This window comes from Theropithecus gelada, chromosome 4 (assembly GCF_003255815.1).
Source record: "Theropithecus gelada isolate Dixy chromosome 4, Tgel_1.0, whole genome shotgun sequence".
NCBI classification, from domain to species: Eukaryota; Metazoa; Chordata; class Mammalia; order Primates; family Cercopithecidae; genus Theropithecus; species Theropithecus gelada.
In genome coordinates, this window is record NC_037671.1 from 42,158,614 (window position 1) to 42,178,760 (window position 20,147).

Sequence of the window (20,147 nt, forward strand, 5' to 3'; positions counted from 1 at the left end):
AATTTAATGAGATGACATATTCAAGCCATCTAGTTAGTTGGTTGTCAGTAAATGTTTGCTGCACCAGAATCAAAACAGGCCCCCTCTGATCAGCCCTACACTCTCCCTGTGGGATGGACCTCCCAGCCTCAAACCACCTCTACCACCAGCCCATGACTGACAGATAATTCCCTAGTCACCACTTCACTCAAGTCAGTCCACACATCCGACGCCTTCTGGTAGGGATTTGCAGAAGATCTGCAGGTGAGAGAGGAGCAGGGGGCTGTGGAGGTAGGCATGTTGGGGCTCTAGGCACAGTGTTGCCAGTAACTAGCAGTCTGCCCTCACCTGGTTCCCTCAGCCTCTCTGGGGCCCAGTGTCTTCATTTGTCAACTAGAGATCACAGTAAGAATGACCTCACGTTTTTCTTGTGAGTTGAAGGAGGACACATAAGGTACCCAAGGAGGTGCATGGCCCATAGAAGAAACGTGGATAAATTGTAGATGTGGATTATTATTGCTATTATTATTGAAGATGGCGCCACCTTTTCCAATTCCCAGGTGATGCTGATGCTGCTGGCCTAGGGACAAATTTGAAAATAACCGCGCTCAATGAAAACAGAATGCAGGTGCGCTCTGACTTTTGGGAATTCTAGGGAGAGTGGGCTGGTTGGTTGAGGCCTTGTCTGACCTGGATGCAGTCCAGTGTTTGGTAAACTTGCCTACAAATTAGTGTCACCTGGAGAGATTTTACAACTGTCAGAGCCTGCCTGGGACTGAGAAGGTTCCTGTGATATGGGACTTTCTTTTTTCTTTCTTTTTTTTTTTTTTGAAATGGAGTCTTGCTCTGTCACCCAGGCTGGCATGCAGTGGTGCAATCTTGGCTCACTGCAACCTCCACCTCCTGTGTTCAAGTGATTCTCCTGCCTCCGCCTCCCGAGTAGCTGAGATTACAGGCACACACTACCACACCTGGCTAATTTTTGTGTTTTTAGTAGAGACGGGGTTTCACCAGCCAGGCTGGTCTCCAACTCCTGACCTCAAGTGATCCACACACCTTGGCCTCCCGAAGTGCTGGGATTACAGGCGTGAGCCACCGTGCCTGGTTGGGACTTTCAGTTTTAAAACTAGGGCGATCTTGGGCAAACCACGATGAACTGCTCACCCTAGTGGCTCCCCCTCTCCCTTCTCCCACAGAGATGGTATTAATTGGTTCAGGCTGGGTCCAGGCATCGTTTTTTTTTTTTTTTTTTTTTAATTGCCCCGTGATTCCACTTTGCAGCCAGGCAAGAAAACCTGAGGGATCTGCTCATAACTTTGGATAGAAGGTGTGAATTGTTAAAAAGGTTTGTAAAAATTCTGGCGAAAAAAGAGGAAAGAGAAACGTCAGTGAATTAAATTGCCTGCATCCAGATCACCTAGGGAACTTGTTAAAATGCAGATTCCTCGTTCTTCCTCCCAGATCTGCTTACTTAGAAACTCTGAGGGCAGGGCCCTGGAATCTGCATCTTTCGGCAGTGCACTAAGTGGACTCAAAAGGTGCACTTAGTTTGAGATGTTCTGTTGAAAGTGGAGAAAACAGGAATTAAATTGAGAGAAGAGAGCTGGGAAACCCAGGATATTGTTTAAGCAGGTAGTCTGTTGAGTGGTTCTGACCTGAGAACCAAGCTCAGGACCTGAAGCCAAAAGGAGGAATCAGAGGGGTGCAGATGGAGTCCTGAAGAAAGGGATCAGCCTCAGCCTGGGCTGGAGGTCAGCCAAGCTGGCAAGAAAGGACAATGCCTGAGAGAAATGGTTCCAAGCTTAGAGCATGTGCAGGCTCACAGAGCAGTATGAGGTGAGTCCACACTGCCAGCAAATCGCAGGAGGCTCTGCATAACCAGCCTCCCAGAGGCCAGTGAGGGGAGCCCAGTGTTCACACAGGTGAGCACAGACTTGATGCAGGAAGCATTTCTAAGTAGAACCCAGTAGACTGGATATGAAGGCTGGATAATCTATAAAATAGAGAACTGTGTGTGGGTGCGGGAGTACCTCTGTGTTGGGGGAGAAGAATGGGAGTTTAAGACAGCTGGGTCATGGCCAGGCACAGTGGCTCACACTCACAATCCCAGCACTTTGGGAGGCTGAGGCAGACAGATCACTGGAGGCCAGGAGTTCAATACCAGCCTGGGCGACGAAACCCTGTCTCTACACAAAATTCAAAAATTAGCCAGGTGTGATGGGTACATGGCTATAGTCCCAGCTACTTGGGAGGCTGAGGCAGAGGATTGCTTGAGTCCAGGAGGCAGAGGTTGCAGTGAGCCAAGATCGCACCACAGCACTCCAGCCTGGGCAATAGAGTCTCAAAATAATAAATAAATAAATAAAAATTAAAAAATAAAATAAAAAGACAGCTAGGTCAGAACCTGCCTCTAATCCTGGCTCAGTCAGTTTTGGGTTTGTGACCTTGGGAAGGTTGCTTCACTTCACTGAACATCAGTTTCCTTATCCTTAAAATCGGGATGCTAATACCCACATTTCAGAGTTTCTTGTGAGAATTAAGTGAGATAGTACATATAAAATGCCTGGCATATAGCAGTATTTCAGACAAAGGAAGAGTTAAAGATGCTTCTCTATCTTTGAAGTTTGGGGTGGTCCGGAGGGGAAGGAAAGGAGAGGTCAGTTGGGGAGGAAGTTGGTGGCACTAGCATCAGCGCATCTGAATGGAAATGTGGATCGTTGGAAATATGGAGCTGGAGATGAGGGAAAAGAGAAGTTTGGAGTGACCATTGCTGAATTAGTCTGAAGGAAGGAGATGGAGGGGAGTTTTTGGAGGGGAGAGGATACAGGAGAAGGCCAGACATCCAGGGTCTGCACCTTGGCAAAGCCCTGGTCTATCTACTATGTGCCAGGCTCTTTGCTGGGCACCAGGGTGCCCATTTCACTGTGCGACACTGTCCCTGACCTAAGAAGATCACAGCCCAGGGGGAGTGACTGTAATTCAGGAAACAATAGATCTGCCTGATATTTGATTATGGGAGAAACACAGGATGCTGAGGAGGAGGAAGGGTGGCCAGGAAGGCTTCCAGCAGGAAGTGAGGCTTGCCAGGTGTTTCAGCTGAGAGGTTCCAGGGGCGGGGTTCCATGGGAGGGGCTTCAGGGGGAGGGGCTCTGGGAGGAGGGACTCCAGGGGAAGGGGTTCCAGGGGGGCGAGAACTCCTTGGGGAAGGGTGGGGAGGGGATCCTAGGGGGAGGAGCTCCAGGGGGAGGGTTCCAGGGGGAGGGGCTCTGGGAGGAGGGGCTCCAGGGGGAGGGGTTCCAGGGGGCGGGAACTCCTTGGGGAAGGGTGGGGGGGGGGCTTCTGGGGGGGGGGGCACCAGGGGGGGGGGGGGGGGGGGGGGGGCTCCAGAGGGAGGGCCTCTACTTGGAGCGATTACTGGGAGGAGCTCTGACCTGAGTGGCTTCGGCTGAATCAGAGGCTATGGGGAGCTTGGCGTTCTTGGGGCAGGTGGATCAGATTTCACATTGTTCACAACTTGAGGAGAGAGAACTGAGAAAAGGCTTCTGAAGGGGTGACAGGGTGGAAAGAGGCGACACACAGCAGTGCACTTTCCAGGATGAGGTGGGTAAGTGGCTTCAACACTGGGCACTGAGGAGGGGGATCCCTTCAGTGGCAGTAATCGGGGTAGAGCTTGCAAGGATATCTGGGTTGAAAAGAGACAATTTAGAAACAGGGAGTCCATTCAAGGACTGTTCTCAGGGCTTGAGGATTGGCCTGTGTTCTTAGAGGAAATCTCAGCTTCTGTAGCCTGGAGTCCTGGAGCCAGAGCCTCATTTCCGTCAGAGAAAGCATCCCTCAAGCACAGAGAGGAAAAATATCTCATACCTTTTACATGCAAGATGCCTTTTGTTGACAGGGAGGGGGGGGAAATTAAAAACAGAAGTGAAACAAACAAATGAAAACATCCTGCATTTATCTGAGAATTCCAAGGCCTGATTTAACCATGCAGGTTTATAAAGAAGCATTCCTTTGCCACTTGCTGAGGGTCACTTGAGACACCTATTGAGGGTGCCTGGCCAAGGCCTGGATGCCTTCACGAGTTGAAGGACCTGAGTCACTGGGTGGGCCATGAAGGTTCATTCCTGGGGTATTAACCACTTTCTTCACTCTGCCTCTCCCCACACACTGCTGTTAGATGTCATTCCTTCAGGAAGAGCTCACGGAGGACCGAGGACCTGCTGCACATTCCACTGCGCCAGGAGCTATTCTCGTGGGCTCAGAGTCTAGATGGGGGAGAAGTTCATTGGTATAAAAAACATAAATGTGGCCAGGCACAGTGGCTCATGTGTAGAATGCTAGCACTTTGGGAGGCCGAGGCGGGTGGATCACCTAAGGTCAGGAGTTGGAGACCAGCCTAGCCAACATGATGAAATCCCTTCTCTACTAAAAATACAAAAAATTAGCCAGGTGTGGTGGTGGGCGCCTGTAAACCCAGCTACTTGGGAGGCTGAGGCAGGAGAATTGCTTGAACCTGGGAGGCGGAGGTTGCACTGAGCTGAGACTGTGCCACCTCTCTCCAGCTTGGGCAACAGACAGAGACTCCATCTTAAAAAAATAAAAAATGCATACAAGATATTAAATAATGTAAAGTGCCACGAGGTAGTATACAATGACGTGTCCTATAAACAGCAGACAAAAAGTGCTTTGAGTTTATTTAGAAGAATGCAGGTAGATTGGAGTGGTTAGGAAGGCTGCTTGAGGAAGGTGGGATCTGCAGTGGAGATGGATGAGAGAAGACGGGGAGGAAGCAGGGGAGGTGGGCATGAGATTGGGGTGAGGGGTAACGTTGAGAATCCACATGCAGAACGAGGGAGTCCATTCTTTACTATGTTTCAAAGCTGAAATAGTCTCCTGCTTTTATTATTTAATTTCAGAAGGATGTACAAGCTTTGTGTATGCTTAATGTCATGTCATCACATTGCTATGTCTTATAATTGATAGGGTCAAGAATTCAGGAAATAAAGCAATTTATTTTTTTATCATACCAATTTTTAAAAACTTTTTTAAATTGACAGGTAACATTGTAGCAATTCATTTAATCCTTTAACTCTTACCAAGTTCCTGCTGTATGTATGGAAAGAGCACTGTGGGGGGAGTTGGAGATAAAAATGTCCCTGACCTCTAGGAATTTCAGTCCCTTGAGCAATGGTGCATTTGAGGAGGAATGAGTGGAATACCGTGACTGGAAACCAGGGAGTATGGAGTGGAGGAGTGGGGTGTGATGGGGAAGAAAGATCAGGGTGGGGAGTAGTCCAGCAGTTACTGAGATGTAGATCGAGGCCACTTGAACAGGAAGCCACCCCAGAGTGAAGTAACTTGTCTGTGTTCCGTCCTGACCATTCAGGGACTGTGGGTAACATTTTTGGAAACACACAGGGAGTGGCCAGCCAGGCCACTCTTCCTGGGAAAGGCTGCCTGCGCTGGCTGCTGGAGAAGATGGGCAGGGCCAGCTGCATGATTTGCGGGCCCAGCACAAAATGAAAATGCGGGACTCCTTGTTCAAAAATTATTAAAAGTTTCAAGACAGCAACAGCAGAGCTTTAAACCAAGCGCAGGGCCCTTCTGAGTGTGCCCAGCTCACATGCCCAAGAGGCCAATCCTGAAGGTGACACAGCCTAGACCTTTCTGTGACTAAGTGTGTGGTGAGATGATGGGGCCCAAATGCTGTGTGTGACTAAGGACAGGGTTTCGTTATGCAAGCACTGAGTTCTTTCCTGTGAGCTGGGATGGGGAGATGGGGAAGAGATGGGAAGTGCGCCACAGGAGGTGCTATGGCTATGGGGATGCCTGCGGTGTACAGTGATGCTGCCGTTTACGAGCTGTGTTCTGCTTGCCGTGGGAAGGCTGTATCTGAATGTTGGAATCAGTCAGACTGACGTCACGTGTTTTATCTACTTTACTAACTTGGGCAAGTTACTGATCTTCTCTGAGCCTTACTTTTCCTATATGTAAAAATGGAGATCATATTACTGCTTTTGCAGGATGCTGGCATCCTTAAATAATAGGTATAAAATTTTGAGCCTAGCCTAGCTTTTAATAAATACTAGTATTCTCTTTTCTAGAAAGGTGTGAAATATTTATGTTTTAAAGTGTGGAGCATGGAATAGTTTGGGATACATTATTGTCAGCAACTTGCTTTTTCTATTTCAAGCTAAATGGGGATGTAAAACCTACCACCCTGATTTCAAATAGCAGAGGCAGGGGGTTGCGGGGAAGTATGCCCCATTGTAGTATACACCCAAGGGGAACCCAGTTTCTGCTGGACACACACACACAAACACACACACACACACACACACCACCCAGAGCTAAATCGAAACTGGGTTGGAATGTGATAGTGTGTTACAGGAAGAGCCCTAGTTTGGGCATTGTCTCCTGGTTTTGAACCTCAGGGTCCTCATCAGTCAAAAATTCTGACCTCTCAGGGTTGTTGTAAGATTAAACGAGATGCATGGTCTATGGTGTATGTAAGCGTCCTTTGAATGGGTCTGTGCTCCCAGGCCATAGTGTGGTTCATGGGAAAAAGAAGAAAAGACATTGCCTTCTGAACAGTAACATTTCCTAAATATTATGCTTGGGCAACTCCTTTATAAACAAAGAGTGGGCTGATCAGAAATTGGCACAGGGGCTGATTTCCAGTGATCTTACTGTTTCTTCTGCTCATATACCTTGGGGAGTTGCCTGGGTCTTCTTTCTACTTAGACTTGGAAGTCGGTACAAGCATGTGTCTTTGCTTTTTGGAGATGAGCACACATATATGCACACCATACATGCACATATACATCACCTACGTCCCCCACCACACATATACACCATACACACACCACATGTACACAAACCCCATCACACTACACACACCACACATATACACCACACGTACACCCCCCCCACACACATATACATACACCACACATGCACATATACATCACCTACACCCTTACCACACATACATATACTACACACATACCACATGTACCCAAACCCCATCACACACACTACACACACCACACACACACCACACATACACACACCACACACACACATATACCACACATGCACATAAACCTTCTACACACACATCCACACATCCACATACCACATTACACACATATCACACATACACACCACACACACACACCACACATACACAAACCCCATCTATACACACATCACAGATACCATGTGTATACACCACACATACATATCCCATACACATCACACATGCACCACACGTGCACAAACCCCATCTATGCACACATCACACATATACCATGTGTATACACCAGACATAGGCACACCACACACACAACACATACACACCCCACATGCACATATACACTCATCACACATGCACACGCACCACCTAAACATACCCTGTCACACATACACATATCACACACACTGCACATACTACACATATACCACACCACNACCACACACACTACACAAACATACCACAAATAACATAGACATACCATATCACACCACGCATACACACACCTCAGACACATACCACATGCAGATAAAACCCATCTACACACACGCACCACACATGAACATATACCTCTTACACACCACACATACACATATGCCACCCACACATATGCCACACATACCACACATGCACATACCCTATCTACACACATACCGTGTGCCCACACACACCCTACACACATCACACATACATACCATATCACACCACACATGCACATATATTGCCTATACACATGACACATACACGTACCCCACCACACACGCCACACACATACTACACATGCATTCATGTCATCTGTCTTCTCCTCCCTCTTTCCTCCATTTTAGTGAGCATCTCCTATACTTGCCTGTCCAGTGCACAAGAACTCAGGCTCCCTCCTGGACCCCACTCAATCCACATCCCTCCTAATGCTTTGTCCTGAAAACTCCCATTCCTAGTCCTCTTTGCCATCTCATCTGCCTCTAATAAATTTCTGAAGCGTGGCCTAGGCTGTGAGCACCCTGTTCTTATCCACCCAGGGCCCTGTCAATTCAGCTGAACCCAGGAGTGCAGAATAAGTCTAGAAGCACATCATTCAGAGAGCTGTTTGCAGGGTGACTGGGAAAGGGGGAAATGAGAGAGGTTGGCAGGGGTCTCAGCATGAGATCACATGGGGCTGATCTGGAGCCTGGTGTTTGGGAATGAAACAAATGCATCCAAGGCATTTTAGAAAAAGGTGGTGAGAATCATTCACAGGATGGGGCATTAGGGATTGAAGACAAAGGACAAAAGGGACTCTGAGCTTAGGAGACCACAGCTCTGTGAGGGCAGGAGCTGTGTCTGATGAGTTTACCTGCATGTACCCAGCCCTGAGAGCAGTGCCGGGCATAGAGTAGGTGCTAAAAATCAATGATGGTTGGATGAATGAATGAGCAGATGAATGAATGAGCTCCTTTAGGGAGCTCATAGGATAGGATTCAATTCAAACAGCATCATTTAACACCTCATGTACTGTCTGACACAGATCCTAGTGACAGGGGTAGAAGAAACTCCTAGACAGGCCGGGCGCGGTGGCTCAAGCCTGTAATCCCAGCACTTTGGGAGGCCGAGACGGGCGGATCATGAGGTCAGGAGATCGAGACCATCCTGGCTAACACAGTGAAACACCGTCTCTACTAAAAATACAAAAAATTAGCCGGGTGTGGTGGCGGCGCCTGTAGTCCCAGCTACTCGGGAGGCTGAGGCAGGAGAATGGTGGGAACCCGGGAGGCGGAGCTTGCAGTGAGCCAGATCGCGCCACTGCACTCCAGCCTGGGCGACAGAGCGAGACTCCGCCTCAAAAAAAAAAAAAAAAAAAAAAAAGAAACTCCTAGACAATACATAGTTTGACTGGCTCATTTACAGATGAGGCCCAAAGTACTCATGTTCTCTTGCCCGAGGTGCTTGCAATCTCCTATGGCATCAATAACCCTTGGTTGGACTTCTGTTCTTGATCTTTGGTAGCATCTCTGAGTATTCCCAGCCCTCATTCCACTCTACGATGCCCCCTCTAAACCATGTTTATGAGCAGAGGGTTTAGGGTGGACCAGAACCCCCGCTGGGATGCAGTTCTGCAGACATTCCTCAGACTCAAACCTGTGTACTTCCCTTATCATAACCATGTCCACACTTTATTTTATTTGTCTCCCTTCCCAATCAGACTGAACTCACGCTTATTATACATTTTCACAGCTAAGAGCACGGTACTTAGGGACTCGACAAAGTTTTGTTTGAAAGTATGAATAAAGTGGTGAAATTGTACACACAAAATTTAGGAGGAGAAAAGGAGTCACCCTGGATCTATATTTTCAACGACATTTGCCTTTCAGGGGTTGGCTCAGCTCCCATCCTACCCCCTAGTTACCCCCTAGTCACTGCCCCATCCCAATCTGCCCTCCCAGAGGAGATGGACTGTGCCTGTGGGTCCTGAGGCAGGAGCAGGGGCCTTTCTGTAGAAAGGCGGGAAGGTCACCTTGTACTGCAGAAGGTGCAGCCCCGGGGGCCAGGTGGGGCCATGTGCACAGGCCCCGCTGGGTTTCTAGGGCGGAGTTGGCCTGACAGAACCTCGAGGTCCTTCCCTCAAGAGTGACAGAATGCTTTTTGTGCTGGGATCCTGGGAGAGAGGATCAGGAGTAGCAGCCAGTGGGGGCTTCTCCCAGTCCTGAGCTGTGGAACGGTGCTGAGGCCTCAGTGATGGGTTGCTCTGGTGGGAGAGCTGGGAGTGGAGCACAGAGGAAAACTGGAGGCTCCTTTCCTGCGCCTTTCAGTAACAGCAGCCCCGTCTGTGTGAGCCAGAGGAGGGGCTTGGCTTCTGGAAGCAGAGGGGGCGAGGCCTTGGGTTCTCCTGTGTAGGGTGATTTCCCTTTGGCCAGGAGCCCCAGACTTCCGGTGCTAATGGGTAGCAGAGACATGGGCGCTAAAATTCCTTCTCTTTCACTTCGTAGCTGTTGCCCAGAGAGTAAGCTATGCTCCCCAGGTTCATCGTCAGCCCAGGTCCTTGCTCTGTATGGCCAGCCTCTCATCCTCTTACTCGCGTGCCCGCACCCCTCCATGGCACCGCCAGCATCCACCTCCTCTTCTCTATTCTTGGCAGTTCAGGGTCTCATTCTCTTCTACCCAGATGCACAGACTTGCCTCCTAACTCTTCCCCTCTTCCACTTCTCCCTCCTGTCTTCCCACCCCATACAGTGCCACCAGAAATGTCTCTTCTAATTTCAGACCTCACAAACGCTCTCCTCTACCATAAGCCAAGGAACTAATCAGCCACAAGCCACACACTCTCCAATGTCTTCTTCCTTCTTCCCCTGGTGCTCAACGCCCTCCTTTTTCTGGCTGTAGTTTTGGTTCCCACTGCACCTCTTTGAGCCCTGAGAGGTGCAGTGGGAACCACCCTGGTAGAGCTTCTCATTCATTTGGGCTGTCGTTGGTGCCAGGTTCTCACTCTGGCATGCCACTTGTTGAGAATGCTTTCCTGGACACCCCCCGAGCCCCTGGCATGTGCTGACGCCCTCCCTTCTTCTGAGGCCCAGCTTCAATGACAGTTCCTCTGGTGAATGTTCCAGATCCTCCCAGCCAGAAGTCACTCTTCCCCACCTACAGTCCCAGGGCCTAGAGCCACACCTCCTTGCCTCCCTTGCATCCTAGGATCTGATGTCAGGCTCATATAAGACACCCAGAACATTGCTTTATACATGGCATTTACTCGGTGGGTGGGTGGGTGGATGAATGAATGAATGAATGAATGAATGAACGTTTGACCATGACCTTGGAGAACTATCATCTGCTTGTTTAGTGCCCTAGTGAGTCAAAGAAACCTTTATTCTCTTTATCATTTCTCAAAATGAGAAAAACAGTTGGAAAATCCTCAACTCCCACCCTCACCCCCAAGTTTGAGAAATGTCACTTTGAGGGATTTTCAGTTTCACTTTTCCGGAAAGACGTTCCTTTCTCTCCTTCCTCTTCTCGGGTCTCAGCGACGCCTCCCTGTGTCTCCCACCCCTAGGCCTGCACAGAGGGGACTCAGAGGCTGAGAGAATTTACTTTTGCTTTCTTTGCCTTTCCCAGAGCCTAGGGGGAAACTGTAATTTAGGCGACTGCTAAGAAAAGCTCCCCCAATTCTGGAAACAGCGTGTGCTTATTTTTGAAAGTGCTCCTTGTCTCTCCCCCAGCCCTGCCCGAGGCTCACAGTACAAGTCAGTCAGATTGTTCAGGGCAACAGTGGCGTCTGGAGACCTGGTTTGAGTTCCTAGGTTCACACCTAGCGTCCTTCTGAGCCTCAAGTTTCTTCGTCTGTAAAAAGGGAAGATGAAAGTTTGAGAAAAACCTCGAACATGGTAGGTGCTCAATAAATATATCTTTATTATGGTTGGAATCACTGGATTTAGAGGGCAGCACTCTCGGTGGGTCAGACAGTACAAGTGAGGAGCCAGTATGATATGTGGAATCATATGAAATCGGTGTTTTTATGGCTAAAAATAATTGGATATTGTCAGTTGCATAGGAATCGATGCAGTAATCCAGGAATTGGCAGTCTTTCTGTAAGGGGCCAGATAGTAAGCGTTTTTGGCTTTGTGGGCCATACGGTCTCTGTTGCATGGTAGTAGCTGTAGTCAATAATTAAATGAATGCGCATGACTGTTCCAATAAAACTGTGTTTACAAAAACAGTCTGTGGGCTGAACATGGCCCCTGTAATATCTGCCAAGCCCTATACTAATATGTAAAACTGATGAAATTACAGAAAGAAAACTCTATAATACCGTCATTCAGGTATCTTCACAAGTAGAACAGCAGCTTATCTGTATAGCTATTAATAGTCTTTACTTTTACTAGGCTGTATTCCAAATGCTTTACAAATATTAACTAATTTAATCCTCCTGACAACCCTATGAATTATGTACTATTATATTTCCCCTGTTTTATGGCTGAAGAAACTGAGGCTCAGAGAGGCCAAGTAACTTGTTTGAAGTCACCTGGTTAGAGCTGATGTCAACTGAACAGAATTCAACCGAATGTGTAGGGTAGAGTTGGGCGATGATAATTCAGCAGCTTCAGGGAGGAAGTGGATGGATTAGAGCTAAGAGGAACCCCCAGGCCTGCTTGCTGTCCACCAGCTTGAGGAGATGGTCTACAGAGGCTTGGGGTGGAAGCAGGTGTGGTGTAGGTTGGCAGTGGGGAGATGGGTGGGCAGAGGGTCTGGTAGTGTCATTTGGGACATGGGATGGAAAAGCATAGATTCTTCCTTTGGGAGCCAGGCCCCAAGCCGGGCTTGGGGCCCTTTCCTGGGTGACTCCCAGCAGCACATGCACGTGGAGGGTCAGCGTATAGGGAGCAATGTCCGCCTGTGGAGCAGGAAATTGTTTACATTCCTTATGTTCCATGCAGCAGCTCTGGGAAGCTCTGGGCCCCATTCCCAGCCCCAGCCCCAGGGGACCTGGTGGGGAGAGAAGGGCAAAGGAGCAGGCTCCCCAGCACGCTTGCAGCTCTGCTATCAAACCAGGATACTCGCATACCCTTTCCATTTGCTTTGCCTATTGATTTAGCCAGCAGAGGATGAAGCCGCTGATCAGGACTCTGGGCTCACACATGCCATGCTCTTCCTTCTGTGCCTCTGCTTATGCCGTTTTCCTTGCCTAGAGTGCCTTTTCCCTCCTCTTGCACCCTTCCTTGATTCTTTCCTCTCTTTCAAGGCTGGCTCAAAGTCCGCTTCTCCTGGAAGCCTGCCCTGACTTCCCCTTTACCCCCTAACTCCCAGGCTGAACCAGGTCCCCCTTCTCAGGGCTGCCCAAACACCTCACTCTTTGTTGTCACTGTCTGGACTCCCCTTGCTCCCCTACTAGAAGGAGACCTTTAGGAAAGGAATCACATCTTGTTTACTCCTGGGTCCTCACCACAGGTCAATGGTCAACACATGGCTAGAAGCTGGTCAAAAGCACATTCGTTTGAATGAGACACTACTGTCCTCAAACCCAGCCCTTTCACTTCTAAAACTTGGTCTTTGGGCAACTTGCCTGACCTTTGAGACTCTTAATGTCATCATCAGTAAGAAGGGATTGTGATATCATTGTAGGGTTGGGAGAATAAATGAGATAATGCAGAAAATTATCAGTATAGTACCTGGTTCCCAGTAGGTACCTTGGAAGTGGCCAGGGAGAGTCAATACCATGTCCTTGTCCTGTTACCCCTGTGTCTGAAGGTAGGAAAAGAGGCAGTTTGATAGGAGGCAATTTGAATGTCCCAAAGCAATAGCATTGTCCCCAAGAGCTAGAGGAGGGGTTCATAAGTCAGCTTTGGTTCTGTGACAAGACCACTAGGCTTAGAGTGAGAATACTTACTTGTGAGTCCTAGCTCTGTCTCTTAGCAGCTGGGTGTCATAGACCAAGCCATGTAACAGCTCCTGAAGCCTCAATATTTTTATCTGTAAGAGGGGATAATAACCACCTCACAAGGTCATTGTGAAGCTGAAATGACGTTGCCCAGCTGTGAAAACACCTGGCCCAGCTCACAGGAAATGCAGAATCATGAATTATTGAATATCAATCTATAACATTTGAGAAAACTCTGAGCAGATCTCAGCTTAGGATACTTTCTGGACATGTGCCTTATGGCTTAGTGGCTTACCACTTTAGAGTCAGACAGTCCTGGGTTTGAATCCTAGCTATGTCCCTAACTAGCTGTGTGACCTTAGGCAAGCTACTTAACCGCTCTGAACCACAGTTTTTGTGGCTTTTGTTTTTGTTTTTGCATTTTTGGGTTTTTTCTCCGTAAGTTCTTTAAAATGAAGCCAACTATCTCAGAGAGTTGTTGGGGGAATAAAATGTCGACAGTCAGTTTCTGGCACATAGGAAAGTCTCAAGTGTTAGTATTATTCTGCTTCTATTAAGACTGAGGGATAAACACTGATGATATGGGACTTTTGAAGTCCTGAAATGTAAAAGCTGGTGTGTTGCAGTGGCTAGGGGTTAGGGTTTGAGGGTAAGGGCTAGGATTGCATCTTTACCAACCAAATGGAAGGAATGAGCTCAAGTGGTAGGAAGTCCTTCCTGGCTCGGAGAGCAATGTGGGGGAAGTGCTCAGTACAGGAAGAGGAGAGCCCCTTGGGAAGCCTTCGGGAATAGGATTGCGCAGGCAGTGTGAAAGGTCAGAGCCGGTAAAGTCCTTGGAGGTCTTCAGTTAAACCCTGCCATTGCACAGAAAGGAAACTGAGGCCCAGAGAGACTACCACCATGGCCTGCTGAACCCCTGCTGGTGAGTGACAGAAATGGGACAGGCAATGTGCTTGTGCTACAACTAGAGGGACTGTGACGGTGATGGGTGCAGTCAGGCTGGAGCCACAGGAGGCGTTGCTTAACTGGCTGTGACCTATGGTTTGGTGTCTTAGGCCAGTTGGTCTGTGCTTGGGGACTAACAGTCCTGAGGAGAACTTGTCCCCACAGGAAGAGGGGAGGGAGCAAGGAGACAGGATGTGGAGGGCAGGGAGCTGCTGGCACTGGGGAAGTTTTCATGGAGAGAAAAGTGTGTGGAGGTAGGGGCAGCTGAAATGTCTCTGGCTGAGTTCAAGTCCAGTGGGTTTCCTTCTGTCTTTGCATCCCCTTTTCTCCAAATTGCTTCTCAGTTCTCCTTCAAGGTGGAAACCTCGTTGTTCCTCTTCTAAAGAGATTTTGCAGAAATGAATTCCTGTGGCCACTTCACCTTCTCCTCTCCCTGTGCAGGGTCAGTGATGAAGATTTGCTTATCTTTCTACCTAGAGATAGCTCAGAGCCCAGGGAAAAGCCCAGCTCCTCTGGCCTAGAGGAAGGCAGAGCCGGGTGACTTCATAAATCTGGCCAGGCAAATTCCCAGAATGCCAGGTGTCAGTCACCCCATCGTTGCCTGGAGAAGCGCTGAGGGTTGCAGGCTGTGGGCAGGGCGAATCTCACATTGCTGGCGATGATGGGAATGGAGGCCCGCTGCAGGGTGGCGCTTCCTCTACTGTCGCCCAGTGTGCTCCAGGCATTTCACTTCTCTTGCTTTCTGTACACCTCACTGAAACCCAGTGAGGAAGACCCTGTGATCAGGGTGTCACAGATGAGGAAACTGGGGCTTCGAGAGGTGAAGAGTACTCACCAGCACCAGCTGAGAAAACAAAGGTGGGGAAATCCCGGTCTCCTGACTTCAAAGCCTCTGCTCCCCACCCCGCCCTGCCACTAGGAAGCTGGAGTGAAAGAGGTGTCAGAGCAGGAGCGGGTCAGGAATTAGGGTTCAGACGATGGAAGCAGCTCCTACTGATGAGGAGAAGGAGGCGGCCTTTGGAGCTTCTGTAAACCTCTCCTGCTCTCTAGAGGGATTTCTAAACTAAGCTGTAGAGACTGATCTGCTCTAGCAGAGGGAGGCTATGGCTATGGGGGAGCTGAAGGCAAGGTAAGAAAAAAGGCCCATTGACGGAGACGACAAGGTCTGCTGGGGCAGTGACCGGACCACAGCCTGGCTGCTGGAGTCCTGGGTTTTAATCCCAGCTCTATTCCTAGGCCTGTGACCTCAGATAAGACAATTCCTCTTTGGACCTCGGTTTTTGGATATCTACCATGAAGTGACATGATTTCTGAGGCCTCTTTCGGCAGAAAGCCTGTGATTTTAGTCTTGGATGTTCAGATGGGGACTTAAGAAAGGGAGGCAAGAGGGCCGGCCGCGGTGGCTCACACCTGTAATCCCAGCACTTTGGGAGGGTAAGACGGGCAGATCACGAGGTCAGGAGATCGAGACCATCCTGGTTAACATGGCGAAACCCCGTCTCTACTAAAAATACAAAAAATTAGCCAGGTGTGGTGGCGGGTGCCTGTAGTCCCAGCTACTCGGGAGGCTGAGGCAGGAGGATGGCATGAACCCGGGAGGTGGAGCTTGCAGTGAGCCAAGATTGCGCCACTGCACTCCAGACTGGGCAACAGAGCAAGACTCCACCTCAAGAAAAAAGAAAAAGGGAGGCGAGGAAAGACCTAGGGTTTGGTTGGGAGGGCATTGTCCTCAGGAACATAAACATACTTGGGCGCTGTCACACACACAGCTCAAAAAGACACATATGCAGCAGCCCCCTGAGTGCATGAGGTCCTTCTCTCAGGGGATGGTCCTTCCTGTTCGCAAGGTCTGTGTCTACTTCTCCTCTCCCAAGGTCAGGGAAGATGCTCTAATATTTAACAACAGGTATGGCACAGGCTTTGGCCAGTCAGAGCAATCATGGCTGTAAACAGCTGATGTAAGACTGTGCCAAGGTGTACCAGCTATATGCCACCCCTGCCCCCATGCCTGATTCCTCTGGTACAGCCAAGAAAGGTAAGAGGGAGACTAGGGAACAAGAAGCTGGGGAAGTAAAGGCAGGAAGAGGGGTCACACGTTCTCCTTGTCCCTCCCTAGAACCCCATGGTGCTGTCAGCCCAGCCTCCCCACTGCCTCTCGGAGCTCCCTTCCCATGCCTTGTGCCCCGAACAAAGCAGTCTTGCTTGCCAGCTGCAGCTGCGTTTTGGAGGCTGATGGAATCAAGGGGATCTGGTCTGCATTCCATGTGATTATCCCACACTTGACAATGGGCAGGGCACCCACAGGGATTCCACCCCTACCTGCCTGCAGAGTTAGTGCTTTACTAACCCTAATGGTCAGAGACCAGGGCTTTGTCTTACCCACTCTTTGCCATTGGCTATCAAATCCCAGGGGAACCCCAAAGTCCCCCTTCCTCTCTGTTTTACTCTAACGCTAGTCTACTCCAGGTCTTTGCCACCATGTCCATGGATTGCTGTGCTGGCCTGCTGGCTGCTTCTCCTCCCTCAGCCTCTAGGACGGTTCTATTTTTCCTTACAAACGTTCTTGAGTGCTTATCAATTGCTAGTAGTTGAGATTTCCATCAATATTTTTTGACTGATTAATAAGGACCCTTCTTTCCTCCTTTTGCATGAGAACAGGTCATTTCCCAATTGGTCAAGAAATATTTATTGACTCCCCACGAAGCACAAGGCTTTTATTGGCTACAGAAATGGGGATGGCTGTCAAAGAAGCAGGAGACACAGTCCCTGCCCTCTAGGAGCCCTCACTATATTTATGAGAGCCAGTAGCAAAAAGATAACCAATAACACAAGGGCAATCTTCCATAATGTATTATTTGAGGCTTTTCTGGGCCTATTAAAAAGCCTGTCACAAACTTTATAAAGAAAGATAAAATAGAGCTGGTAAAAAAATTCTAGAATGACAGTTAAAATAGGGCATGATGTGTGAGAGGCCAGATGAGATTATACTAAATTATTAGCTAGGACTTAGGAAATAAAGCAGTGTTCTCTAGAAGTTACCCTGAGTTCCCTAGGAACAAATTATGCCACATTTATCTTGTTCTCTCTTTTGATAAGATTCTAGAGCTTGGTTCAAAGGAGTGTCATAGATTTAGTATATCTTGAGTTCTACAGGGCTTTAGGAGAAATCTCTCATGTTGACTTTATAGAAAAGAGGGCTAGATGAGAGCATAGTTACATAGATTTAGAGCTGGTTGAAAGACTGTCCCCTGAGCATATTAATGAAAGTTCCCTGGCATTCCTAGATCAGCTTGTTGTGTCATTAGGGTCTGTGTCTTTGATGTGGTCAACATTTTTAGCAATGATGTGCGTGATGACTACAGAGGCATTCTAATCTGTTAATAATCTGAGTCCAGGAGAAATAGCTAAGAATCAAAATTCTAAAGTATCTTGACTGCAAACCAATAATATTCAACAGGGATAAAAACAGAATTCCATATTTATGTCCAAAAAAATTAAGATCTGTAAGTATGGGCTGGGGAGAATCCGGCTGGGTAGCAGTTTGGTGCATAAGCTTTGGCCTCTCTACTGAACCCCCCTAGGTTGTCAGGAACCAGTGGTTGAGGATGGTTCTGCCTCTCAGGAGGCCTGTGTCCTGGTTGTTGGATTGAATTGATCTAGAGGCCATGTGGCATCAATGACAGGGGTAGTGTTCTTTCTCAAGCTGGTCATCATTGACCTAGGCTTTCCTAGGGGCGAGCCAAAGACTTAACCCTTTCTGTTCCAATGACTACTCAGCTGTTAAATGTCCATCAGTTCTGGTCTCTGGACAGAACAGTGTCCTCTCTTCTTGGTTGGTATGAAAAAGAAAATCTGAGCAGATTTCTTCTGAAAATCTGAGCAGATGTCAAATACCATTCCAATGATCAGTCCTATTTCTGTACCCAGGCTTCACTCTGACTCCCCTGGGTAACTCTCTGAGGACAACTGGCCACCTCCTTCTAGAAGGATCAGTGAACCACTGCCTGTTGCTATTTCACATTCATCCAAACATGCCAGGGTACAGAAGACTGAGCAGAAAACTCTACAAGCCTCTGTAGCCTTCCGTCCTCTCCTCCTCTGGAGACCCAGGCTCTAGAAGCTATGCCACATCATTAGCTCACTGTCCCCTCTGCCAGCCTTCTTCAACCCTTTCCTCCGCATTGGACCATGCCTTTAAATCAGTTATCCCCAGGCCTGGAAATGAATCAAGTGAGTAAATGAGCCTTTGCTGGAAGCTGATCTTAAGACAGGGAGTAGGATCCCGTCTACACATTCATGGAAAGTCCGCTCTGGCCACATGGAAGTCACATTCAGTGACCCCAGCCTTTGTCCTTCTCTGAGGGCAAGGAAGGGGAATGTGAAAGTGTCTTCGCAGGTAACACTCAGAGGGCATGGTGGGGAGGATACGTAAATACCTCCAGGTGGAAAGAGCTGGAGGGAACAGAGGGATGCTGTGGGAGGAAGGGCGGAGGGGCTTTGCTATTGAGTTGAGGGCTCCCGGTAGCCTGTGGGACAGAGGTTATGAAGGCAGAGTGACGTCTGCTCAGCCTATCTGACTGATGCCTGACTACCCTGTGTTGTCTCCTCCTGTCCAGATCACAATGAGGACCTAGGGCATCTGCCTGCTGACACCCCCTGGCCTGCAGTGACCATGGCCCCCCGGAAGAGGAGCCGCCATGGCCTGGGCTTCCTGTGCTGCTTCGGGGGCAGTGACATCCCCGAAATCAACCTCCGGGACAACCACCCTCTGCAGTTCATGGAGTTCTCCAGCCCCATCCCAAACGCAGAGGAGCTCAACATCCGCTTTGCAGAGCTGGTGGTCAGTGAGAGGGTGGGGAGGGACAGTGACAATGGAGAGGAGGGTGGATGGACAAGCAGAACTGGACAGAGGGCAGGGCACCTGTCCTGGGGTCTCCATCTCTCAAAACTCCTCTTGGGAGGAGGTAGGCCCCCAGGACACTTCAGCTATGTTGGGGAACCAGAATCTCTCACTGGGATGGACAGCATAAAGTGTGGCCCAGAAGAATGGTCCTACCTCCTCTCTGCATTGGATTGTAGACCACAGGGTGCAGTAGTTAGGTTATCATAGGAAGGGGCAGCTCTGGGCTTTGCAAACTAAGATGGTGAGACATCTCAAAGAACATCAGAACATTTGGCGCCTTTCTCTCTTCTGATCCTTGGAGTTTCCCTGGGATCTTTTAATGTCCAAGACACAAAGAAGAGACATAGTGGGATTCTGTGGGCAGACACTGGGCACCTCGGAACAGGGGATGATTGGCTAGGAACATGGAGGTGGAAATGTCTATGTCATGCATGGGGTCCCAGTTCAGGCCTGGGATGATTATATGCTGTGCCTAACAAGGGGCAGGTGGAAGCTCTGCCATTCACACCAGGACCAGCCTGTGCTGACTGCAGTGCCTGCCCAGGCCAGCCTTCAGACTGCCCTTGTGAGAAGACCCTGTGTGTGCAGCTTTATACCATGGCCACAAATAGACTAGGAAAGAAGCATGATTTCTTCTCTCTTTGGAGGTGGTGAGACAAAGTCTGCACACCACGGGAGGTCCCAGACCTGGTAAAGAGCCATAAGTAGGCCGGGCGCGGTGGCTCAAGCCTGTAATCCCAGCACTTTGGGAGGCCGAGACGGGCGGATCACGAGGTCAGGAGATCGAGACCATCCTGCCGACACGGTGAAACCCCGTCTCTACTAAAAAATACAGAAAACTAGCCGGGCGAGGTGGCGGGCGCCTGTAGTCCCAGCTACTCGGGAGGCTGAGGCAGGAGAATGGCGTGAACCCGGGAGGCGGAGCTTGCAGTGAGCTGAGATCC

General features: G+C 49.1%; 1 protein-coding gene across 1 annotated transcript in view; it reads left to right on the forward strand.

Moving 5' to 3' along the window:
• The window catches only part of DAAM2 (dishevelled associated activator of morphogenesis 2), a 91,226-nt gene that overhangs the window by 23,405 nt on the left and 47,674 nt on the right, over positions 1-20,147 (forward strand). Inside the window, exon 2 of the mRNA XM_025383398.1 lies at positions 18,917-19,140. Coding sequence (XP_025239183.1) covers positions 18,917-19,140 — 224 coding nt within the window. The remainder of the gene's footprint in view (positions 1-18,916; positions 19,141-20,147) is intronic.